Raw genomic sequence first — 20,271 nt, forward strand, 5'->3', positions numbered from 1 at the left:
CAATGTTATTTAAAAAAATTCTATTTAAGTATGCATTTTTTTCTGATGACATTTATCCATTCCTATTTGTCTAGGATCATTTGTATCTGCATCTTAATTCCTTGCCTTACTGCACATTTAAGCCAGGTCAAGGAAGCTCTACTGAGTAATGGTTAAGTGCATGGGGCTGAAGACATCTCCTGTGGAACCAAATTCTGCTTACTCATTTTTTACCTGGGTAATCCTACGAAAATTACTTACACTCTCTGAGCCTTATATCCTTACTTATAAAATAGGAATAATGATAGTTATACTCTCTCACATAACATCCTCTCTCATAGGATTGTTGTGAGGATTAAATGATATAATCCACACATAATCCACACATAAAGTTTAGCACAATGCCTAGCATGATGAGCTTTCAAAACTATCCTTATTATTAGACTTTGAATTCCCTGAGTATATATAATGGCTTACTTAACATTTTCAATAGATGTTTATTAATTTTTAAAATAAATGAATGTTATAAAGATACAAAAATCAAGTTTAGTTCTACAAGTAAAATATTAAAAAGGAAACAAGTAATACAATGTGGGCCCAAAGTATGTCGTAGGATGAACTGATTGTATCCAGAGATTTTAAAAGTCCTGGTGCTTTCCTCTGCAAAGAACAGGGGTGCTGATATGAGAGCCCCTTGAAATTCAGCCTTGTGCGTAATTTTCAAATTCCCTATTGGTAATACCAATATCCATTGGTAATATCTCTTGGTAATACCAGGCTTTTAAATTACATGTTCCCAATAATAATTTTAAGAAATATTAACAAATCTGATCTGCAATTACCTCTATTTGAATATTATGAAAGGGACATGGTAAATCCAGACAGAAAAAAATTTTTTGTTTATATTTTAAGTGATTGATTCTCAATTTTCTTCCCTCTGACTCAGTAAAATGTTCTTTATTTAAAAAGAACTGGCTGAATTGTCAGGGTACTGAGTTCATAAAATGATTTATGATTACTAGAGGTAGTTTCCTATACCTCTCTGATTCCCTGATAGTTATGCAGTGAGATTTTTACTGCTCAATGCCTCTTTATACCAAGAATCTTGTGGTTTTAAACATTAAAAGACCAAACTGAAGATCTGAGAATCCAAAAGATTCTCTTCTTGAAGCAGTAATTATCATGGGACTGGGGATACGCTCATTCCAAGAACTCTAAGTTCATCCAAAGAACTTCTAGGATAGGAATCCATAAAGTAACATAACACCTCACCATCTATGAATAGTTTCTAGAAACAGACAGAAATATCCATATGAGGAATCTAGCTTACTGATACACAGATATAATTGTTAAGAGACATAGCTGTATGATCTTTTATAGAAAAACATGATTAATTGGAATTAAGTACTATATTGAATTTTCTGAGTACACTTTGTTTTTAGGATTCAGAAGTTAATTACAAAGGAGACTAAAATATAAACAGATTCGATGTTTGATTTTTTAATGTAATATAAGAATATTCAAAATGTGGATCTATAGCCATATATGCTATTAAATAATATGACATTTTTGCCAGTACTGTTTACTTGGTGATAGAAAAAAATCAGATTAATACTTTAGAAATGTCTTCAACAAGTTGAAACAGGTAAGATGTTACTCTTTCAATAGCTTAATTAATTAAAGCTGTATGGCAGTTTATAATAAGTTCCCAGCATTGTGATATGGATTTTTTTATTGAGTCAGCCACTCAATATTTAATACTCAGTATTTAACACTAATTGTCAATACACTCAATTCCTGAACGATTGATTTTAATGAACTAAAACAAAATACCATACATTTACTTTAACATTAATATTTGATATTAGTATTTACAGCAAAATGGTTACTATAATATTATTGCAGGTATATACATATTCTGTAACTTTTTTATTAGTTTAAGGTTAAATATAAATATATGAACTTACATTAGAAATCTTGAGTAAGATAATACAATTCACGTAACCCAAATACCATTAATCAAAAATATTATTTGAAAACATATTAGATTTACTTGAACTTTAATAAATAGGATCAGTTTATATTCTGCTTTTTTTCAAATATTAGTCAAAACCCAGTAACTGTATCAAAAGGGAAGTATTTATATACTGGAGGTTTGTCTCTTTCTTAGAACACAGAATTTTGAAGGGAAGTGTTGTACTCATGTGGATAATATGATCCATAGGAATGAGAGATCTCTGGTCACAGGGTAGATCCACTCTCTATTTTATCTCTCTAGCCCTTAAGTAATATTTTTCATGTCAATTCTGCTTTGGGTCAAAGGAAACTCATCATGAAGAATTTCTGTTCATATTCCTTTAAAAATACCTCTCAAGAATTTTGGATTTGAAAACTAAAAATATTAATTAGAAGGTTAAGATTTCAAATGGAAATAAAAATAAGTAATAATTTACTCTGGCATCCATAACCCAGCAAGAGGTAACAGAGTTCATTGTTTCACACTAAACCCTATGTCACCTCTCTTTCCACTCCCATTATTTACCACATGAACTCCGAACAAGGAACCATATATGAACAGTGGCCTGATGACATAAAAAATCTAGCCCAGAGGCTTTGCAGCCCAGGAATTGAATCTAACACTGACTGGAGAATAAGTATGGTTATCAGAATCATCATCTATACCACATCTGTCCCCTACATACACATCACAAAGCTAATAAATGTTACAGTCACAACTCTACAATAGGTCATTTTTTACGCATTACTATATTTTGTCCTGAAATGTTAATGGCTGAAAATGGATAGTCTTTTTGTAAACAAAGTCTGATACCACTTGGATCCTCAAACTGATCTTAACATATAAGCACAAATCTAAGTTTTCTTAAAGGAATAAACAAAAGTACCTTCTACATAGAGGTGCATTATCAGGTGTTGCTGTTGAGAAGAGGCAATACAATCTTTCATTTTACCTACTTTCATTCATTAATATACAGTATAATCCTATATACATGGTGCTAAACAACATTAAATAACACCTGAAAATATAAATGACAGAATATCCACTAAGGAAATTGCCAGCCCAAAAGATATGTGAACAGAATCTTATAAACTGAAAGAAACACACATATTTTTGTTCTAAAAGTAGGTAAAAGGAGGCAAATTTTTCAAGTTCTACATTTCATACTTTGTTTTAATACAGCATCTAATACGTAGGCTTCCTATGTACTGCTATAAATCTGTTATTGTAGGGATTTAAATGTTTTAAGAGATATCTTAGACCAAATGTTAAAGTCTATTAAAAATGGTACAGGTATATAATTGTGTAACTTTCTGTGCAAGTCTTTGTGTTTGAAATATCTTATAATTTAATATGTATTACACTTGCTTTAACTTAAAAAATTTTTTTTTTTTCTTATATTCTCATAGCTTGAGTAACCCAATTCAAATTTCCTCATCAGACATTTAAGGGAGAATAAAAGCAAGCATTGACGGGTTCTGTCTTTTGGTTTGAGTGTGTTCAGTGTCATGCTTGAAATCCAGGCTGTGGAAAGTACAAAGCTACTGTAGGAAGCTCAAGTTCCTTTCACAAGCCCCAGCTAGTGTGATTATAACGACTGCATTAAGTAAAAATAATTAGCCAAGCAGCAGGTTGGTTATAAATCAAGACTGTTCAAAAGCAGCAAATGACTCTGAACCAGCGTGAAAGCAAGACTCTCTTTGATGACACAGAAATGATGTAGAAGAAAGCAGGAAATGAGACCACAGGGAGGAGTGATGTGGCAGCACAAACAGCCGACTCTAGAGAGCAGAGTGGTGAGTTCATAGCTGACCAGGAAAGCCCAGGCATAAAACTGATGAAAAGGATGTTTCATAGGGATCTAGGGCACTGAGAATCTAAACTATAAAACAGGGAGAGAGAACATAATGGAAAGACATATTCTGATATCACCTTATGAGAGTCAAATTGCAGAAAGTTTCAACTCTGTTACAAAGAATTATGAATCTAGTACAGGTCCGTCAAATCCCTAAATGCTCATTTCATTCCTAAAATAGAAAATGGCAGGCAGAAGGTGAAGAAAGTTTGAAACTGAGATTCTTAATGAAAAGCCCAGAGCTGCCACAGTTGGAGTAGTCTACTGATTGTGGTCAGGCATTCAAATGTGGCGCTGGCCCAATATTGTAATAAATAGTGTAACAGCCTTCTAAGAGTAGTTAACATCAATAGTCTAGTAGAAGTGTGTATATCTACGTTTTAAGAAGCTTTCTTTTATTTGGGCATAGAGTGAGGAAAGAATAAACAACCTCAGGCAAAAAGAAATAATTTTATAATAACTATTAACAACTCATAAAACAAAGTTAAAACTACAGCCTTCCTTGGTATCCACAGGGGATTGGTTCCAGGATCGCTACGGATACCAAAATCCATGGATGCTCAAGTCCCTTAGACAAAATAGCTTAGTACAGTGGGCCTTTCCAGATCTGCTGATGTGGAACCTGTGGATAAGACAGGCCCACTGTATCCTGCTACAACTGTGAAGGTAGCATAGATTTAAATCTATATTTATACAAAAATAGAATTAAAAGGTGCTTTAAAATATTTTTCAATTTAAATCCAAACATGCCAAATGTAGCTTTAATGGACTCAAATACAACCATCTCAAAATCTAGCCATAATAAGATGGGAAACTATGCAGTTAATTTAATTTTTAAATTCAAAGTCTCACCACGACTAGATTACTGGACAAAGACTCCTAAACTATATTTAATCTACATCTATTCAAAGTGATTTCAAAGCCTCCTTATGCTAACCTGGAAATGATTACCATACAATTTTTTACAAATATTGAGCATTAGCTGTTAAATTTGCAAGTACTTATAAGATCTCAAAAGTTACACTGGGCTGACTGCAATAAACATGTGATATTTTGGTAAATATAAAAATCAAATAATTTTTAAAATATTTGCACATTACTGGTTATTTAGTTCCCTATACTACATGTGTACTGTGTTTGTGTTAAGTTACTGTGCTCTGTTTTGTTAGGCTTTTCTATAGTGACTGTCTCTCTCTCTCCCTCTCCCTTGCATGTGTGCTTCTACATTGGTTTTATTTACACAATTAAAAGCAAAGCAAACCAAACTGTTTAATTTAGGTCAAGGTAAAACAAACTATAATCCTGGAACTTTAGAAGTGACAGAAAACAATTAGATATAAACCTATAGATAAATACAAATATTGGTGCTGAAAAATAAGATGTAAGGGCTAGGTGAACTCCAAGAATAAAAAAGAATCTCCTCCTAAACCGAGCACTGGGCTAAGAAAGTACAGAAGGCAACTGAAATAAAAATGGGTTGCAAATGGAGGTTTTGCAACAACGAATGGGCCAGTTTCTCAACAGCATTTAATGCAAGTCTACACTACAACCTGCTAGGCCACTTGACATGTGAAATAGTGAAACACATCCCTTCTTCTAGACAAGGCCCATTCTCACCCACAAAGAAACATGTAACTCAGATTCAAATAATAAGGCCTTGGCTTGATAGGGTTAATCTTTAAGGAGTGTTATGTTTCTTTCCCACTCAATAAAGCATCAAACGAGGAACCATCCCACAAGGGTGTTAAAAGAATTAGCAAAAATACATGGCATTTATATATGTATTGAAGACAGAAGAAAGGGGAAAGAGGTGGTCTTTTAGCTCCTTCAAAAATAAGGATTGACAAATGCCATGCTAAAATATATGTAGAAGAAGTTTCTTTAAGTTAAATTAGCACCTGTCCACGGTAACATTTTAGAGTGGGTTTAAGATACATTAAATGGTAACCCTTATTCATCCTTTCCCTCATTTTCTGTATGTATGTATATATTTGTATACTGGTCTGGAACTTAAAGCAATAATTGTGGCTAGGAGAATTCTATATAATTTTATAACAGAAAATATTTAAATATTTTCTTTTTATATAGAAAAAATGATGTGGATTCATGTTATGGTCATAGAGCAGAGGCTTTGGTGTCAAATAACCCTGGATTCAAGTTCCAGTTATGCCACTTGTTAGCTGTAGGATTTGGGGTAAATTACTCCTTGGATCTCATTTTCCTCTACCATAAAATAGGGATAATAAGGAGATTAAATGAAATAATCGCTATAAAGCCTTTAACGCATTTCTTGGGCCATACGGTAAACACCACATAAATATTAGGCATTATTCTTATTATGATGATTAATAATTATCAGTTTGAACGGTGTAACATACCAAAACAGTTAAATCACATCAAAGTGATGAGGAAGAAGAGTAAAATGGAGAAAAAAAACATTTCATCCAAGAAATTTTTCAGATAGCTAATATAAGTCATTATTCCATGTTGCTTTGGTAAACAAAAATACAAAAGACAAGAGAGCAAAACAGCCAGTAATATAAACTCATCTGCAAAAGTCCTTGATAAGTGTTATGGACAAACTGGTGATGGATGTGGTTTGATGCTTTGTGAATTGATTATGAAGGTCAATTCCACAAAGTGAGAAATGGTGGTTTTATGATACTATAAAGTGATAAGCCATATTGATTGCATGTCCTGAAGACACAGTTATATAGAGACAGTATTAGAAAAAAACCTCTTAATGATGTATTGTTGCCTGTGATTATACATATAGCTCATGAATACTGTTCAATATAATGGAATTTCAAAGAACTTAAATGATTTTCATCATTTTGATTTCTCCCAGAAGAGTTAATTAACAGTAGGGTGGAATCTAGCAAATGCATTTAAGACAATTTTTTCTAAGAAGCCTGAAGGTTCTGTCCTTAGTTTGGACAAACTCTGTCTTTTCTAATCAATTACTAGATTAAATGCTTTTTTGCTTCCCTAACAATGCCAAGTTTGGTGCACTCACCTAAAAAATAGCCTCAATTAATGTTTTATAAATGTTGAAAAAAATGAGTTACACATGACAACTATTACTTTATTTCTGTTCCACTGTTGACACATTCAGGATAGAATCAAATACATTAAACAAAAATGAATACATATGTTCTCCATTTCTGCAATGTTAAGTAATAATAACTGTAAATAAAATAATTGATCTTAAGTGAAAATATTAATGTTTCAGAAACATGCTAACAAATGATTGCTGTCATCTACTAAAACAGAACAGATGCCTTTGTTATCTTTTTTCTTTTTCCCCACCATGTTTAAGAATGAACAATAATCATTGGATAAATGAACAATCATATTTAAGGAGAAAAATGAAGCCTAGAACAATATGAAAATGTTTTATTGTTTCTATTCATTAAATGCTAATAGCATGTGCATACGCTACCATAAGAAGACAGTTTTATCTTACCTTTCAGATCTGTCTTTTTAGAAACAGTTTTGACTTATGCTAAAGCAATACTTAACCCTTTTGCCTTACCCCTCCATGCTTTTTCTAAAATAGCTAACCTGAGGTTATTGACTCTGGGAGCACAGAGGAAAAACATTCGCACGTTAGGCCCTAGTTGTATCAGAATTGTGTTCAAATTCATTTCACTATGGCCATCTCAGATGATGATACAAATGCAAGAGGTAGGATCCACCATCACAAAACACTCACCGCAGTTGGCCTCATCTGATGCGTCTGCACAGTCTGGATCCTCGTCGCAAACCCACAGCTTGGAAATGCAATGTTTGGTAGTTTTACACTGGAAATAGTCTGGAGAGCAGCTGTTTTCGGCTTAAGAGGAAAGCATCTATTATTAAAATGTAGCTTTGGACAAAAATAGACATTCTAATTAAAAAACAAATAAAATTTTAAGTTAATCAATTGAAAATGTATAATCTTTTAATTAATAAGACCCTGAAGGTGATAAGTTTTAACTTTTAATTATCTATAGTGTATTCCTATTACCCGTTCCAGTATAAATAAATAAAACATATTTCTGCAAATGATGCATTTGATAAAAATCAGAGTTTTCAAAACCACCCCACCTTGATTAGATATCTTGAAACTAATTAAAAAATAAAGGATTCAGGGTCTTTCAAAATAATTTTTTTCAGATAAATAAATATAAGAATTTACACATAGGCATTTTTGTAAATAGAAAAAGACTAAAATCAGAAGATATTAGTGAATGGGAAAAAGAAAGGCACAGAATTTATCAAAACCTCTAGTTGTGTTGAGATTTTGACGGAAGAGGTGAACATCTGACTCAAACTATAAACTGCTTCACAAATCTTAGTCAGTTTAATGGATCAGCTTCTAGAATCTCTAACCATAAAGAACTGGTACTGACTTTATTCTGAATGTACCATCTTAATCAAATTGCTGGATGACTGCATATTATTTACTAATAAAAGTTTTAGAGGAATAAAATAAAACTTCAGTAAGACAGAAATGTTGACAGCAGTTCTGCTGAAAGCTTGAACTTGACAGGTGCTCTATGGTTCAGATCCTGTGTGTGTATGTACATGTACGTGTGTATGTGCCTGCCTGCCTATGTGCATGTATGTATATGATGTAAATTGTTCTGCCTCCCATTTTATGTATATTTATTTTTCATGGGAGATTGAAATAAAACGTGAACAGAATTAAAATTATTTTACAATTGTCTTTTGAAGTAGCTTGTTAAGATACATTAGAAGGAGTATTACTTACAGTTTTTAACAAGTGATTTTGTTAGGTTATTTTGTCCAGATTTTTGTTTCTTATCATACATTCAATATGTTATTATTAAGGAAAAAAATCTCTAATTAAAATGGAGTTGATTTCAAGTAACTAATTAAATCAACAGAAGAAAATTACCTGCAGCTACTTAATATGGTAAAAAAAAAAAATCTATATATTTTTTAAAAATGCACCATAATCACCTGTAATTTGGTTTTGCTGCTTCTCTTAAGGATAATGTGGATGAATGCATGTTTTTTCATGTTTGTAATAATCTCCAGGTAGCTTTTAAGTAAAGATCACCCATGTTTTAATTTTCTATATATTTTTATACAGAGTTTCTTAACCATCCCAATAGACATCTAGTTGGAATTATTTGCCCATCATTGCAATTATATTTTCCACACTGTATAGATTTATGGTGAACAATAATAATCTTTAGACCAATTTCAGTTGGGAGTCAGAGGTCAGAGTGAACAGTTGGAGGTGACTTACGACAGTCCCTTTCATCTTCCTCATCTCCACAGTCATCCTGCCCATTGCATCTGAGGTTTACTGGGATGCATTTCTGGTTCTTGGTACACTTGAACTGACCTGAGAGGCAGACATGTGTGTCTAAAAGAGAGAACAAAAAATGTGGGCTAAAGCCTGTGTCTGAATTTAAATCAGTGCAGACATAATCAGTTAAGAATTAGATTCGTGTTCCTTAGTTAAGAATGTAATCACCTACCACAGTTGAGTTCATCAGAATTGTCCCCACAGTCATTCTCTCCATCACAGATGAAAGCGGGCAGAGCACAGAGCCCAGTTCCACACTGAAATCGGCCTGGCTGACATTTAAATTCCGCTAGAGGAGGAAACATATAGGTATCGTGGAATGACAATCTTAGCTCATGACTTCTTAAACAGAGCTTTTCTGACATTCAACATATTTATTATATTATTATATTAAACATATCCTAGAGCACAATGTGAATGTCTCACATCCAGAGAGCTATTAGTTTCAGATGGACAGTTAAGCTTTGAGCAGCTCAGATGGCTTCCAGATTAGATTTTATAAACTAACAGTAAGAAGAAAGATATTAACAACATATAAATATAAATATATATATTTAAAACATTTAAATTTCTTCTCATTTCAAAGACATGGTATTGAGTGGCAGAGCACAGTTCATTGTAATTTTTTTAAAAAGTTATTCCAATATCACTTAAAAAATTATTTATTTGATCACTTTGCTGCCTGTAATGTGTTAAGAGAGAAATATCTGCCCTCAATACATATTCCCCAGCATTCCTTAAAGCAAATACTTTCTATAACTATCACATTTTAAATCAGAATTATTGATATTTATTCCTATAATCTTATTAATATATAAGGACAATGTCATAACTAGTAAAGATTTTTATATACCATACGTATGTTATAATAAATATCTCCTACACGGTAAAGCAGTTTTTGCTATATCCTTTGAGTTTATTTAAGCAATAATAACAATAAAGTAGGATCTATTGTCTATCTACTTTGTATCATGCACTGGGCTAGGTTCTTTCACATACAGTTACTAATTGAATCTCATTATAAACTTCTCACCTTGGGATCACCAAGACCATTTTATAAATGAGGAAAGTAAGTCTCATGGATTCTAATAATTCACCCAAGAATATACAAGTTTCAAATGCCGGAGTTGAAGTTTAAATCCACATCTGACTCTGAAGTCTTCTCACAACTTGCAATAAACACTTATCTTTTCACTGATGATCCTAATGTGTGTTACTAATCACTGATTTTGAGATTAATAGTATGCTGTTTATTAGTTCAAATCGGTCAATCAAACATTAATAAATTATATTTTGAACTTCCTTTGGAAGATAAATTACGCTTTTATAATTAAAATATTAATTAAAATTTTCTTAACATGGAAAAAAACCTCAATATATGCATGGCTTCCATAGAAGTGAGTTCTAAAATGTTGAACATCGTTTACCTTCAATTTACAACATTTATTAATTAATCACACTAAATGTTTAAACTGGGCGATCCTTAATTTTCTCATGATCTAAACATGCATTTCCTCTATTTCCTGTTGCTTCATATACGAGTTCCTTTAATATTTCTTTGCGCATAATTGCTGTTGTATTTTTCAACACTTTATGAACTTATGGTGTATGGATAGTAATTTTTAGACCAATTTCAGTTCAAAGTCAGAAGTAAGACAGGACAGAACATTTTGAGGTGACTTATGACAGTCCCTTTCATCTTCCTCATCCCCACAGTCACCTTGTCCATTACAAGTGAGGTTGTCCAAAACTTTTCCGTAAGAAGGGTTGTAAATATTAAAGGAGTTCCAATGTCTGTTAAATAACTAGGAAGCCTATGTGACCTTTAAATGTGTCTCTAGAATGATCCTTGATGCATTAGGGTATTATAGGAAATATAATTACAAACTTATGATGCCAGAGAATTCTTGATGCATCACTCAACTATATTTGCATAAATAACATTATTGCAGTATGAAGGTATATGAACCTGGTATCAAGCTTTGCTGCTTTTTCAGGTGAAATTATAGGTATTGTCAGTGGCTCTTAATACCTGCAAATTTTGATGATGCAGCTACTCAAAAATGAAGTCTAAACACTTGACAGACACACGTACATCATTTTCCACCTCACCATGACTCTCAAAATAGTGTCATGCCTACAGATGTTCAAGCTGTTAACCCGTCAACTCCAAGAAATAGATCATTTACTAAAATATCACAGAGATAATGTCACCAATAAAAACACTTAGTATTGGTATTTAACCAGGATAAGGATCATACAGAGACTCTTAGATACCAGATGCCTCTTTGGTTCCCTTCAAAAGTCATTAAAGTTATATTTGTTCACCAAATATTCTGAAAGTGGGTAAATGTAAAAAGTGTGTTATACTAAAGCTGTAGTTAATTTTTCATATGAGTTTGGATACAGCATGAAATTCCAGTCAAGATTAAAATTAGAGTTCAGGAACTGTAAATATTTTAGAAGGGAGAGCACTGGGTGGTACTGACTTTGTCTGCAGGTCATTATGGGGATAATTCCTCAAAAAACACTATAGTAAATCTGGGCAGGAAAGGTCATCTTAATATGAGAACTAAAGTAACATATTCATTCTTATTTCTATAAATTACAAAAATAAGTTGTATTTACTTTACTATATCACAGAACAGTTTATTGTGAGAAAATTAATAAACTTTATTGTGTAAATCTCCATTGGCCACCATAATTTCTTATTCCTTGATATTTTTTTAATTCAGTAACTTAAGAATAATTCAGGCATAATAGTATACCTATGTCATACAGATACTACTCTTTATATACTGTCCATCACAGTGAAAACAAAAACTTTATTTAAAAAAATCAAAGGGCAATGGACCTTTCAGAAACAAAAATAATATTAGAAAAGCAATGACTTTTAAAACTTTTTCCTTCTCACTGAATATATTATTTACTGATTTAAACATATAAATGAGATATGTGAAAAAACTTCAAATGTTTGATATACTTCGTAGTGACCAGAGAGGTGGAATACAGCTCATTCAAGTAATTATCTAGAGGTCCTAAGTTTGAAACAGCTTTGTAATTATGTGGTGGAAAGTTCTGTAGCAGAAAGTAGCTGGCTTTCACTAAGACAGTATACTTCTTTCTTTAGTGCAAGCCTAAGGATCTTGAACTCAACTGTCAAGACCAAATCAAGGTAACCATCTACTGGGATGTTGAGGAATTATCATGATTGACTACAAGCATCTTCAAGTTGACAGGACAGTATTAGAGTGACCCATGGAGTGAACTATAAAAGGCTAACAAGGAAAAGTCTGCTGATTGTCCATTACAACCTAGGTTACCAAAGATAGCTTAAAAAAATAGCACCTAACCATGCCAATGACAGTCAAATGTCAAGCCATAATTGGTAGTCACTTTAAGGCAACTACTAAGAGCATACTAAATTGACTAACAGCCAACTAATGACTTACATTGGAAAAATCTGACTTTTAAGGAATTTTCAGTATTTTAATACTGACAGAAAAGTTGAAGGACTGTATCCCTTAAAGTCAAGATTTCAGTCATTGAGTGGCATTCTGAAAACTTGCCCATTTTTGCTTCTGATTTAATAATATCTTAAGTCAAAATCATGCTGATTTTTACTCTCCTGATTCCTACATGAAGAGTTTAGTTATTCTACAAGTAAAAAAAAAAATTGAGAAAGAGATGACGAATACAAAGTGCTGATGGTGTCATTGTAGATGTAATAGTGATCAGAGACATACACAAGACATTGCAACAATTTTTGCTGTATTTTAAACTACTGACATAAAACCTTTCTGTTTCAATTTTTGAAAGCTATCAGAAGGCAATACTTAAGATCTAGCTTCCATTTTCCAGGTCTGGGACGTAAGGAGCTCTAAATTCTAAATTCCTGCATCTGCCAGTGTACTCACGACAGTCATCTGGTTCGTCAGATCCATCACCACAGTCATCCACGGTGTCACATTTCCACCAGAATGGAATACATTTATCAGTTTTGCAACGAAACTTTGAAATAAAGGGAAAAAAAGTAAAGATTAAAGAACGCTACTCATATGTAACGGATATTTAAAAACTCACTAGGGCAGAGCAGCCTAGCCTACTCTCTTGCTGCAAATGTGAACTGTGGTGGTCTTAGAGCATTCCACAATGGAGAATAAGTGCACAACAAGCAGCAAAATGACCATCCAGGAAAGCACACTGTTCAGGAAAACCTGGTGAGATTTCCTGAGCAAAGACAAGCTCATGAATTTACTTATTGTCTACAGCTGCTTTCTCACCACAACAGTTTAGTACTGCTACACAGACCATGTGGTTCACAAAGCCTAAAATAGTTATTACCTGGCCCGCTTCAGAAAACTTTTGCTGAACACTGAGTAGGGCTAAAAATCATCAGAGATACCAGGAAGAGGTATTGAGTTGAATTCATTTAGTTAATTTGAATTAATTTAACTAATTTAATTAATTTGAATGATTGTTCCTGCTAACTTCACTGGCCAACCATACACAGTGACCAAGAAAGTTCAGCCAATCTTAGATCTCAGACCACAACTTATCCTTTTCTCAGTAACATTCAGTTCCAAACGTACCCTCATAAGATAGAAGAATCTAAAGAAAATCACACTTTCCATACAGAGAGCACATGCATCTGAAATAGTTGCCGTGAATAAAAACAAGCGATAGTTAAATTTAGTAGATTTCTTCTAGTGCTTCAATTTTTTTCTTCTTCTGAAATTGAAAATATTAGGTATTTTCTAAAATGTATTCATTTTCTTTTTGAAGTGTTTTTGCTGTAATTCTCATGTGAGTGACTAAAAGCAAGATGACATTTACCTTAGCATGTTGCATGCCAGGCAGATTTGTAACATAGAAATATATAACCTAGGTTCAATTTGCTCTAATGAAAATGGATTAGCAAGCTAAAAATTTGTTCATTTAAAATACTGCTACTGTCTTCAAGTAAGACAGACTGATGCTAGCCTTTACTGAACCTATCTGGATATCATGGAGCTGATTCAGGGTAGATTTATATATATATATATTTATATTTTAAATAAGAGAGTAATTTTTTTGCCAGTGGCACTGTAAGAGGGAATAGAGCACTGTGAATCCAAGGGAAGATCTCCCTGTTCAACTGATTTTCCCATATTTACTTAGCCTGTGGTCATGTTTGTTATGGCTTTCGTAAATTACCAAAAGAAAAATATTACTTTGATAGATAGTGATTGTCTGGGGATATAAGGCTTACTCTGAAAGCAATTGCCGTGAACATTAAACATTTCCAGTCATTACAGTATATCAAAGTATATAAGTAAGATGATTTCAAGTCTCCTGAGTATATTCAAAGTCTTTCCAATCAAGATTTGAAAAATATCTAAATTTTTAATATTAAAAATATTTTAGATTTTACATATATTTACACATATGTTTAATTTTACTAAATATTTCTGATTTAAATAAACACCCACTGTTGGAATGATAGATGATGACACAATGATTTTGCTCACCATTTCATTTTTAATAAGGACATAAAAGTGTTTTGAGTTAAGGGAAGGCCAGGGTAAAATATATTTATTATTATTCTTTATGCTAATCCATATTTTATTCATTACTCTCAGAGGAAGATTTCTTTTATTTTGTGTCTGGGCTTTTTTTTCATACTTAAATACAGTAACTTTGAAAAGATAAATGCTAAACATAAATACAAAACATTCTTCATGGTAAATGCTCTCCAAGACTAATAGCTTCATAAAATAAATTGCAGACTGCAATCATCACCCACAAGAAGAAGCTATAAAGAAACTCTTAAATGCATGTCTACTAAGTGGGTACATGGATAAAATGTAAATCCTACATATAGTGAAGTTTACTCAAAACAGGAAGAGTCTCCACTTAAAAATAAGTAAATTCATTTTAAATTTACTTTTATAGTTTTCTAATTAAAATGATTTAAATGTAATATTTGAAATGATTTGTGCCACAAGAATTGGACCTAACCTTGATTTTTACCAGATTTTCATATGTTCATTTCCAATCCTAATAGAATTCTTATCGGTGTGATTTGCCTATTTTGTTAAAAATCAATAATATTTGGGGGTGTATAATTGACTGCAGTAATTAGATGATAAACCCCAAATCCCTTAGTAGGATAAATTTAAAATGCAATATTTTTTATCAGAATGCTTAATGATATGATTCTGAAGTACATAAATTATTCACTTCATTTTAATATCTACCTCACTAAAAATTGTGCTATGAACTGACTTTTCTCCAAGAAGTATACAGTAGATCTTTTTTTCCTCCCATTGTATCAGAAAAGAATCGGAGATGAAATGACTGCATAAACCACAGGACTTACAGGGACAACCACTACTTGATTGTGTTAGCTGAGATGTTACTCTTCGTTAACTTTTTTCTTAAAAATGAGACAAATGAAGTGATAAATGTTTTTTTCAGGAAGTATTGAAAACAAAGATATCTGATCCACAACATTCTGTTGTTACTGTACTGTCTTGCTATTGCTGATTTTTTTTAATTCATGCAAAACACTATTGGGGGTATATGAAAAATTATAAATATTTTAGTCATGTTATCACTGATACCAAATTGAGAGGTAATTTAGTTATATGAATAATACTTTTCTAGGTTGATTTAAGTTTTCATTTAATTGACTGATCAGACTTTTTGCCTTTGAATACATACAATCCTAGGTTTTTCTTATTTAATAATTTGAAACATCTTATTCCTTTTATGACTACAGTGAGGCTGATGTTTTACTATCTATGTCCTGCTGTTTGAGATTTCATCTGTGTGTCAAACATCCTTTGGCTTTACTTTATTTCCAGTCAGCTAATGAGGCTCACTACACTGTAAGGGGCTTAGGCAGGTGTCATTTCCACTAAGTTACCTATAGCCTCAGTGCTGGGCCTCAGCAGAGTGACCCTGGTCTGCTCCAAATCAAGAGAACAGAGGTTATTTCAGAATAACCCAGAGGTTAAATTGAAAATCTGTCTAAACAAAATTAACAGAAATTATAATTAAAAAATTTTTAAAGATGTGACTTCTCCCTTAAATTTTACCTCTAGTTTGCTTATTTTACCTCCCATAGTGACAAATTGCTAGTTCTCTAAAAATAATGAATTTTGTTCACATAAATACTTAGGAGAGTATAATTAAAACAACACAGTTGTAAAGAAAAAAGAGACTGTGACCTGTGCTTTCAACTAGACATCAGAACCTCCTGATGGCAGCTCACACTAATTGCACACATACTCAAGTATATTCTACTTGCACTAGAGGGCTAGGGTAATAACAACAACACTTACTATGACCCAGGAACTTTTCCCATGTAATCTTCATAACGGTGGCCTGGAAATATTATCAATCCCATTTAAAAGATGAGAAAACTGAGGCATCAAGTAGTTAAGTAACAAAGCCAAGGTAATTCAGCTTATTTAAAGCAGTCAGAGTATGGTCAAAGTGAGTCTGGCTTCAGAGTCTATGCCCTTAACCACTACACATACTGCTTCCTGGAAGAGGTTGGATCTTTTTTGTTTATATAGTTCTTTATTGTATGAGCCTCATAGTCATAACTTAAGAGGCAAGTTGAGCTAGAATTAGCTTCTCTTTTTGAAAATAAGCACACCCTAAGAGAAATTCAGTCTCTTGCTATGATGTCACTGCTAGAATTGGAAAATCAGCAAATTCAAAACACAGAATTCTAAGAATAAATTTAGTCATGTTAAAAAAACAAATCATATTTCCTTTACAATTTTATCTTAAACAAGATAGTTACTCAAATATAAAAAATTAAATTTTATAATGCCATATGACTTTTGTCCAAATTTTGAAAGTAATAAAGTCCATGCAACTACCATTAAGTAGAAAAATTAACTTCTGAAATAGCTTCACTGAAAATAACTACATTTTGAAGAAAAAGAGATTTCAGAAGGAAATTATTTAGATCATATAATTTTTCAATAAAAATATCTAGAAAATTACTTTTTACAAACATATTTTCCATATCACTTACTCTGAAGAATGACAGAGAGGTAGAGATGGTGATACAGAGCAGATTATCTAGGAAGATTTTTTTCTTTGTTTAAACTGCATATATCTTAGTCTTAACCCTATGCCTCAATCACCCTGGTATCTTGGAATAGGTCAAATTTCCCCTGATGATTCTACTATGCCTGCTTACGATTTGCACCATTATTCTGTGTGGATCAGTGTAAGAATGGTTTTCATTTTTGTTTTTGTCTTCCTTTTAACCTCTACGTGTACTTCCTAAATTCCCATTTTAACAATATGTATCAAATTGCTTTTCCCTTACTCTGTGACCCTCTCCATAATGTATGGAATGTTTATCTAATGCTATGCCAAACAAAAAACATGATGTTTCAAAAACGGTTTATGTGAATAAACAAAACACAGGCAAAACCTTTATAACAACTTGCTCATACATGCCATGAAATGATTTCTAGACCTCCACTCACCTGACTGGCTGTGCAGTTGGATAAGCAAGTCCTGTTATCAGCTGCAAGATAGAAGTTGGTGGGACATGCACAGGTGTGAGTCTTTCCAGGGGCTAAAAGGCACAGATGACTACAACCTCCATTATTTGTCATACAGAGATGTTTGGAGACTACAGATGAGAAAGAAACAACAACAGAATGGGATAATCAAGACCAATAATATAATATGGGATGAGAGATAGGACATTTAAGCTTCATAACTTGTATTTGAATACAATGTTGTAATCAAGAACTCATCAAGATTATAAATATAATTTTATTTTGTTAAAAATTCTACTCATCATCCTATGACATTTATTTTATCATTAAATAATTTTAAGAATGTATCTCCACAATAGAAAGTATTTTAGTAGGAAAAAAGTGTCCATCAGAAAAACAAACAGAGACTAAAAGTATTTTGGATGAGTATATACACAGGTTTAAAAATATAAATGTAAAATAAAATAATGAAATGATGGTCTACATGTAATAGTATAGTGGGTAGCAAAATAATCAAAACTTTATTCCATATGGCCTGATAGAATTCCCACTAGACGTATGCTTAAGCAAACTTGATACAGTTCTCATTTTTAGAGCCTTAGAGCTACATAAATATAGTTCCTTTCACCTAGCAGTCGAGAAACTAGGATCCTATAACTATTTTGTAAATAAATGATTTCAAGAATGCAATCTTCACTTCTCCAACTACATGTATTAATGTCATTTCAGGTTAATATGATTTCAACAAATCAGTAATTCTTGTACTATTATTGAGCTTCTAACCATATCCCTTAACAGCAGTATTTGATATCAACTGAATTTATTCTATACAATTATGCTAAGCAGTCAAATCTGGTAATCTTTCTCAAAAATAAATTTACACTTAACCTTAAAGGAAACAAAAATGGAATGTTACTAAAAGATGTTGATGCACTTATGGAAATCATGGAAAGAATAATTACCATCAGGTTGTCTATAAGAATGATACACCTGGATATCTGTGATGGCATGCCATGAGTTAATCAGTGAGAGTCTGTCTGCTCCCGAGGTTTTATGGGCACGGCTGAGTGACTTGGTTTTCCCATCAGTCCAGTAGATGTAGTCTTCAAACAATGTTAGTGCAATCACCCCTGGAATATCTTGATTAGGGACTGTAATAGGAGATGGTAAGATTAATGTTCAGTCTTGGAAGACTGCCAGTTAAAATATTCAATACTACATGGGCTGACAGATACAACTGCTACAGAACTTCGTGTGAATAACTGCTGTGACAACCTGTCAGGCCGGCAAGGTTCTTTATTACCGGTTAAGAGAATGCAGGATCTGGCGCAGGAGGTTGCTTTGCTCAGATTTAGATTGTTTCAATCACTGGGAAGAAAATGAATTCAATCCTGCTTACAAGTAATGGCTGCTTCACCAGAAACAAATAACATCCAACATTTAAAACTTATATATATATGTATATCTCCATCAGTTGTTTCTAACTTATATCCTCCTTAAATCCACAGGTCATTGTACTGCTTTCTCCCACTTTTAAATGGATTAAATTATATATCCAGGATGAAATGTCTATCTACCTGGAGATAGAGTGACTATGACTACTATTAACCATTTTAGTCACTGAGATCTTATGAGTATTTTTGCTTGCAAAATAAGCTGGGATACGGATGGAGAAATATATAAATGTGACAAATAACAATGCATCATGCAGACTTAACAATTATAAAACTGCTTTGTTGCAGATTAAAATTGTTTTATAATTATACATTCATTAGAGGACTGGGTTTAAATGTAAACAGTAGATTGAGCTTCACAAATGTAAATTTTTCTTTCAAGAGATTCCAGGGTCCTATCTGGCAAATAAGATGTAATAAATTTGTTTGGTGGTTTGGAGTTAAATAATTTTAAAATGTGATAGAGGGTTCTTCAACTTTTTTTAAAAAAAGCAATAAATAAAGAAAATTGAAATTCCCTAATTTGCACAAACATTCCAATATATTTCTCTATATAAATTTTTAGATTTACTTTTAAAAATTCTGCAAAATGTTCATTAATGAGAAAAGGTACTATAATTCAGGTAATATGTACTTTTTTATATATTAGAACATAATGACAGAATTTATGTTTGGCATATTCCTCATTCAGCAGTAACTGAAAAACTATCAAAATTTAAAATATAATTCACTTTTTCTAGGGAGGTTTATAGCCTTATTTTTAAGATGCTGGGTAAATTTATATTGTTAACTAGAAGTAGAAATTTTAAATCTACCAATTTGTTATTTTTACTCAGATGGGCAAAATGTGATCAGAGAATTCACTATGACTCAGAAAATACAGAAATAAAAGAGTTAAGACTCCTTCAAATGGGTGACACTTTAAGCCATTGACTACTATAAATAATGTAGTGTCTAGCCAGAAATCCATCTCAGAAGAGATACTATGCATATGAAGGATATAAAAAAATCCAGAAAAATCCAGATGTGCACACTTTTGATGCAGATATTCAAACTGAATTATCCGTGTAATTCCTAGACATGGAGCCCATTGCCACAATGATAAGTAGAATTGAATAAAGAAAGAT

The 20,271-nt window shown here is 32.4% G+C and overlaps 1 protein-coding gene across 1 annotated transcript in view; it reads right to left on the reverse strand.

Annotated features, from left to right (window-relative positions):
• The window catches only part of LRP1B (LDL receptor related protein 1B), a 1,810,989-nt gene that overhangs the window by 198,994 nt on the left and 1,591,724 nt on the right, over positions 1-20,271 (reverse strand). Inside the window, exons 61-66 of the mRNA XM_049711954.1 lie at positions 18,653-18,841; positions 17,673-17,821; positions 13,092-13,185; positions 9,347-9,463; positions 9,112-9,231; positions 7,567-7,686 (exon numbers count right to left, since the gene is read on the reverse strand). Of these exons, the coding sequence (XP_049567911.1) occupies positions 7,567-7,686; positions 9,112-9,231; positions 9,347-9,463; positions 13,092-13,185; positions 17,673-17,821; positions 18,653-18,841 (789 nt within the window). The remainder of the gene's footprint in view (positions 1-7,566; positions 7,687-9,111; positions 9,232-9,346; positions 9,464-13,091; positions 13,186-17,672; positions 17,822-18,652; positions 18,842-20,271) is intronic.

Source organism: Orcinus orca, chromosome 7, assembly GCF_937001465.1.
Source record: "Orcinus orca chromosome 7, mOrcOrc1.1, whole genome shotgun sequence".
Taxonomy (NCBI): Eukaryota; Metazoa; Chordata; class Mammalia; order Artiodactyla; family Delphinidae; genus Orcinus; species Orcinus orca.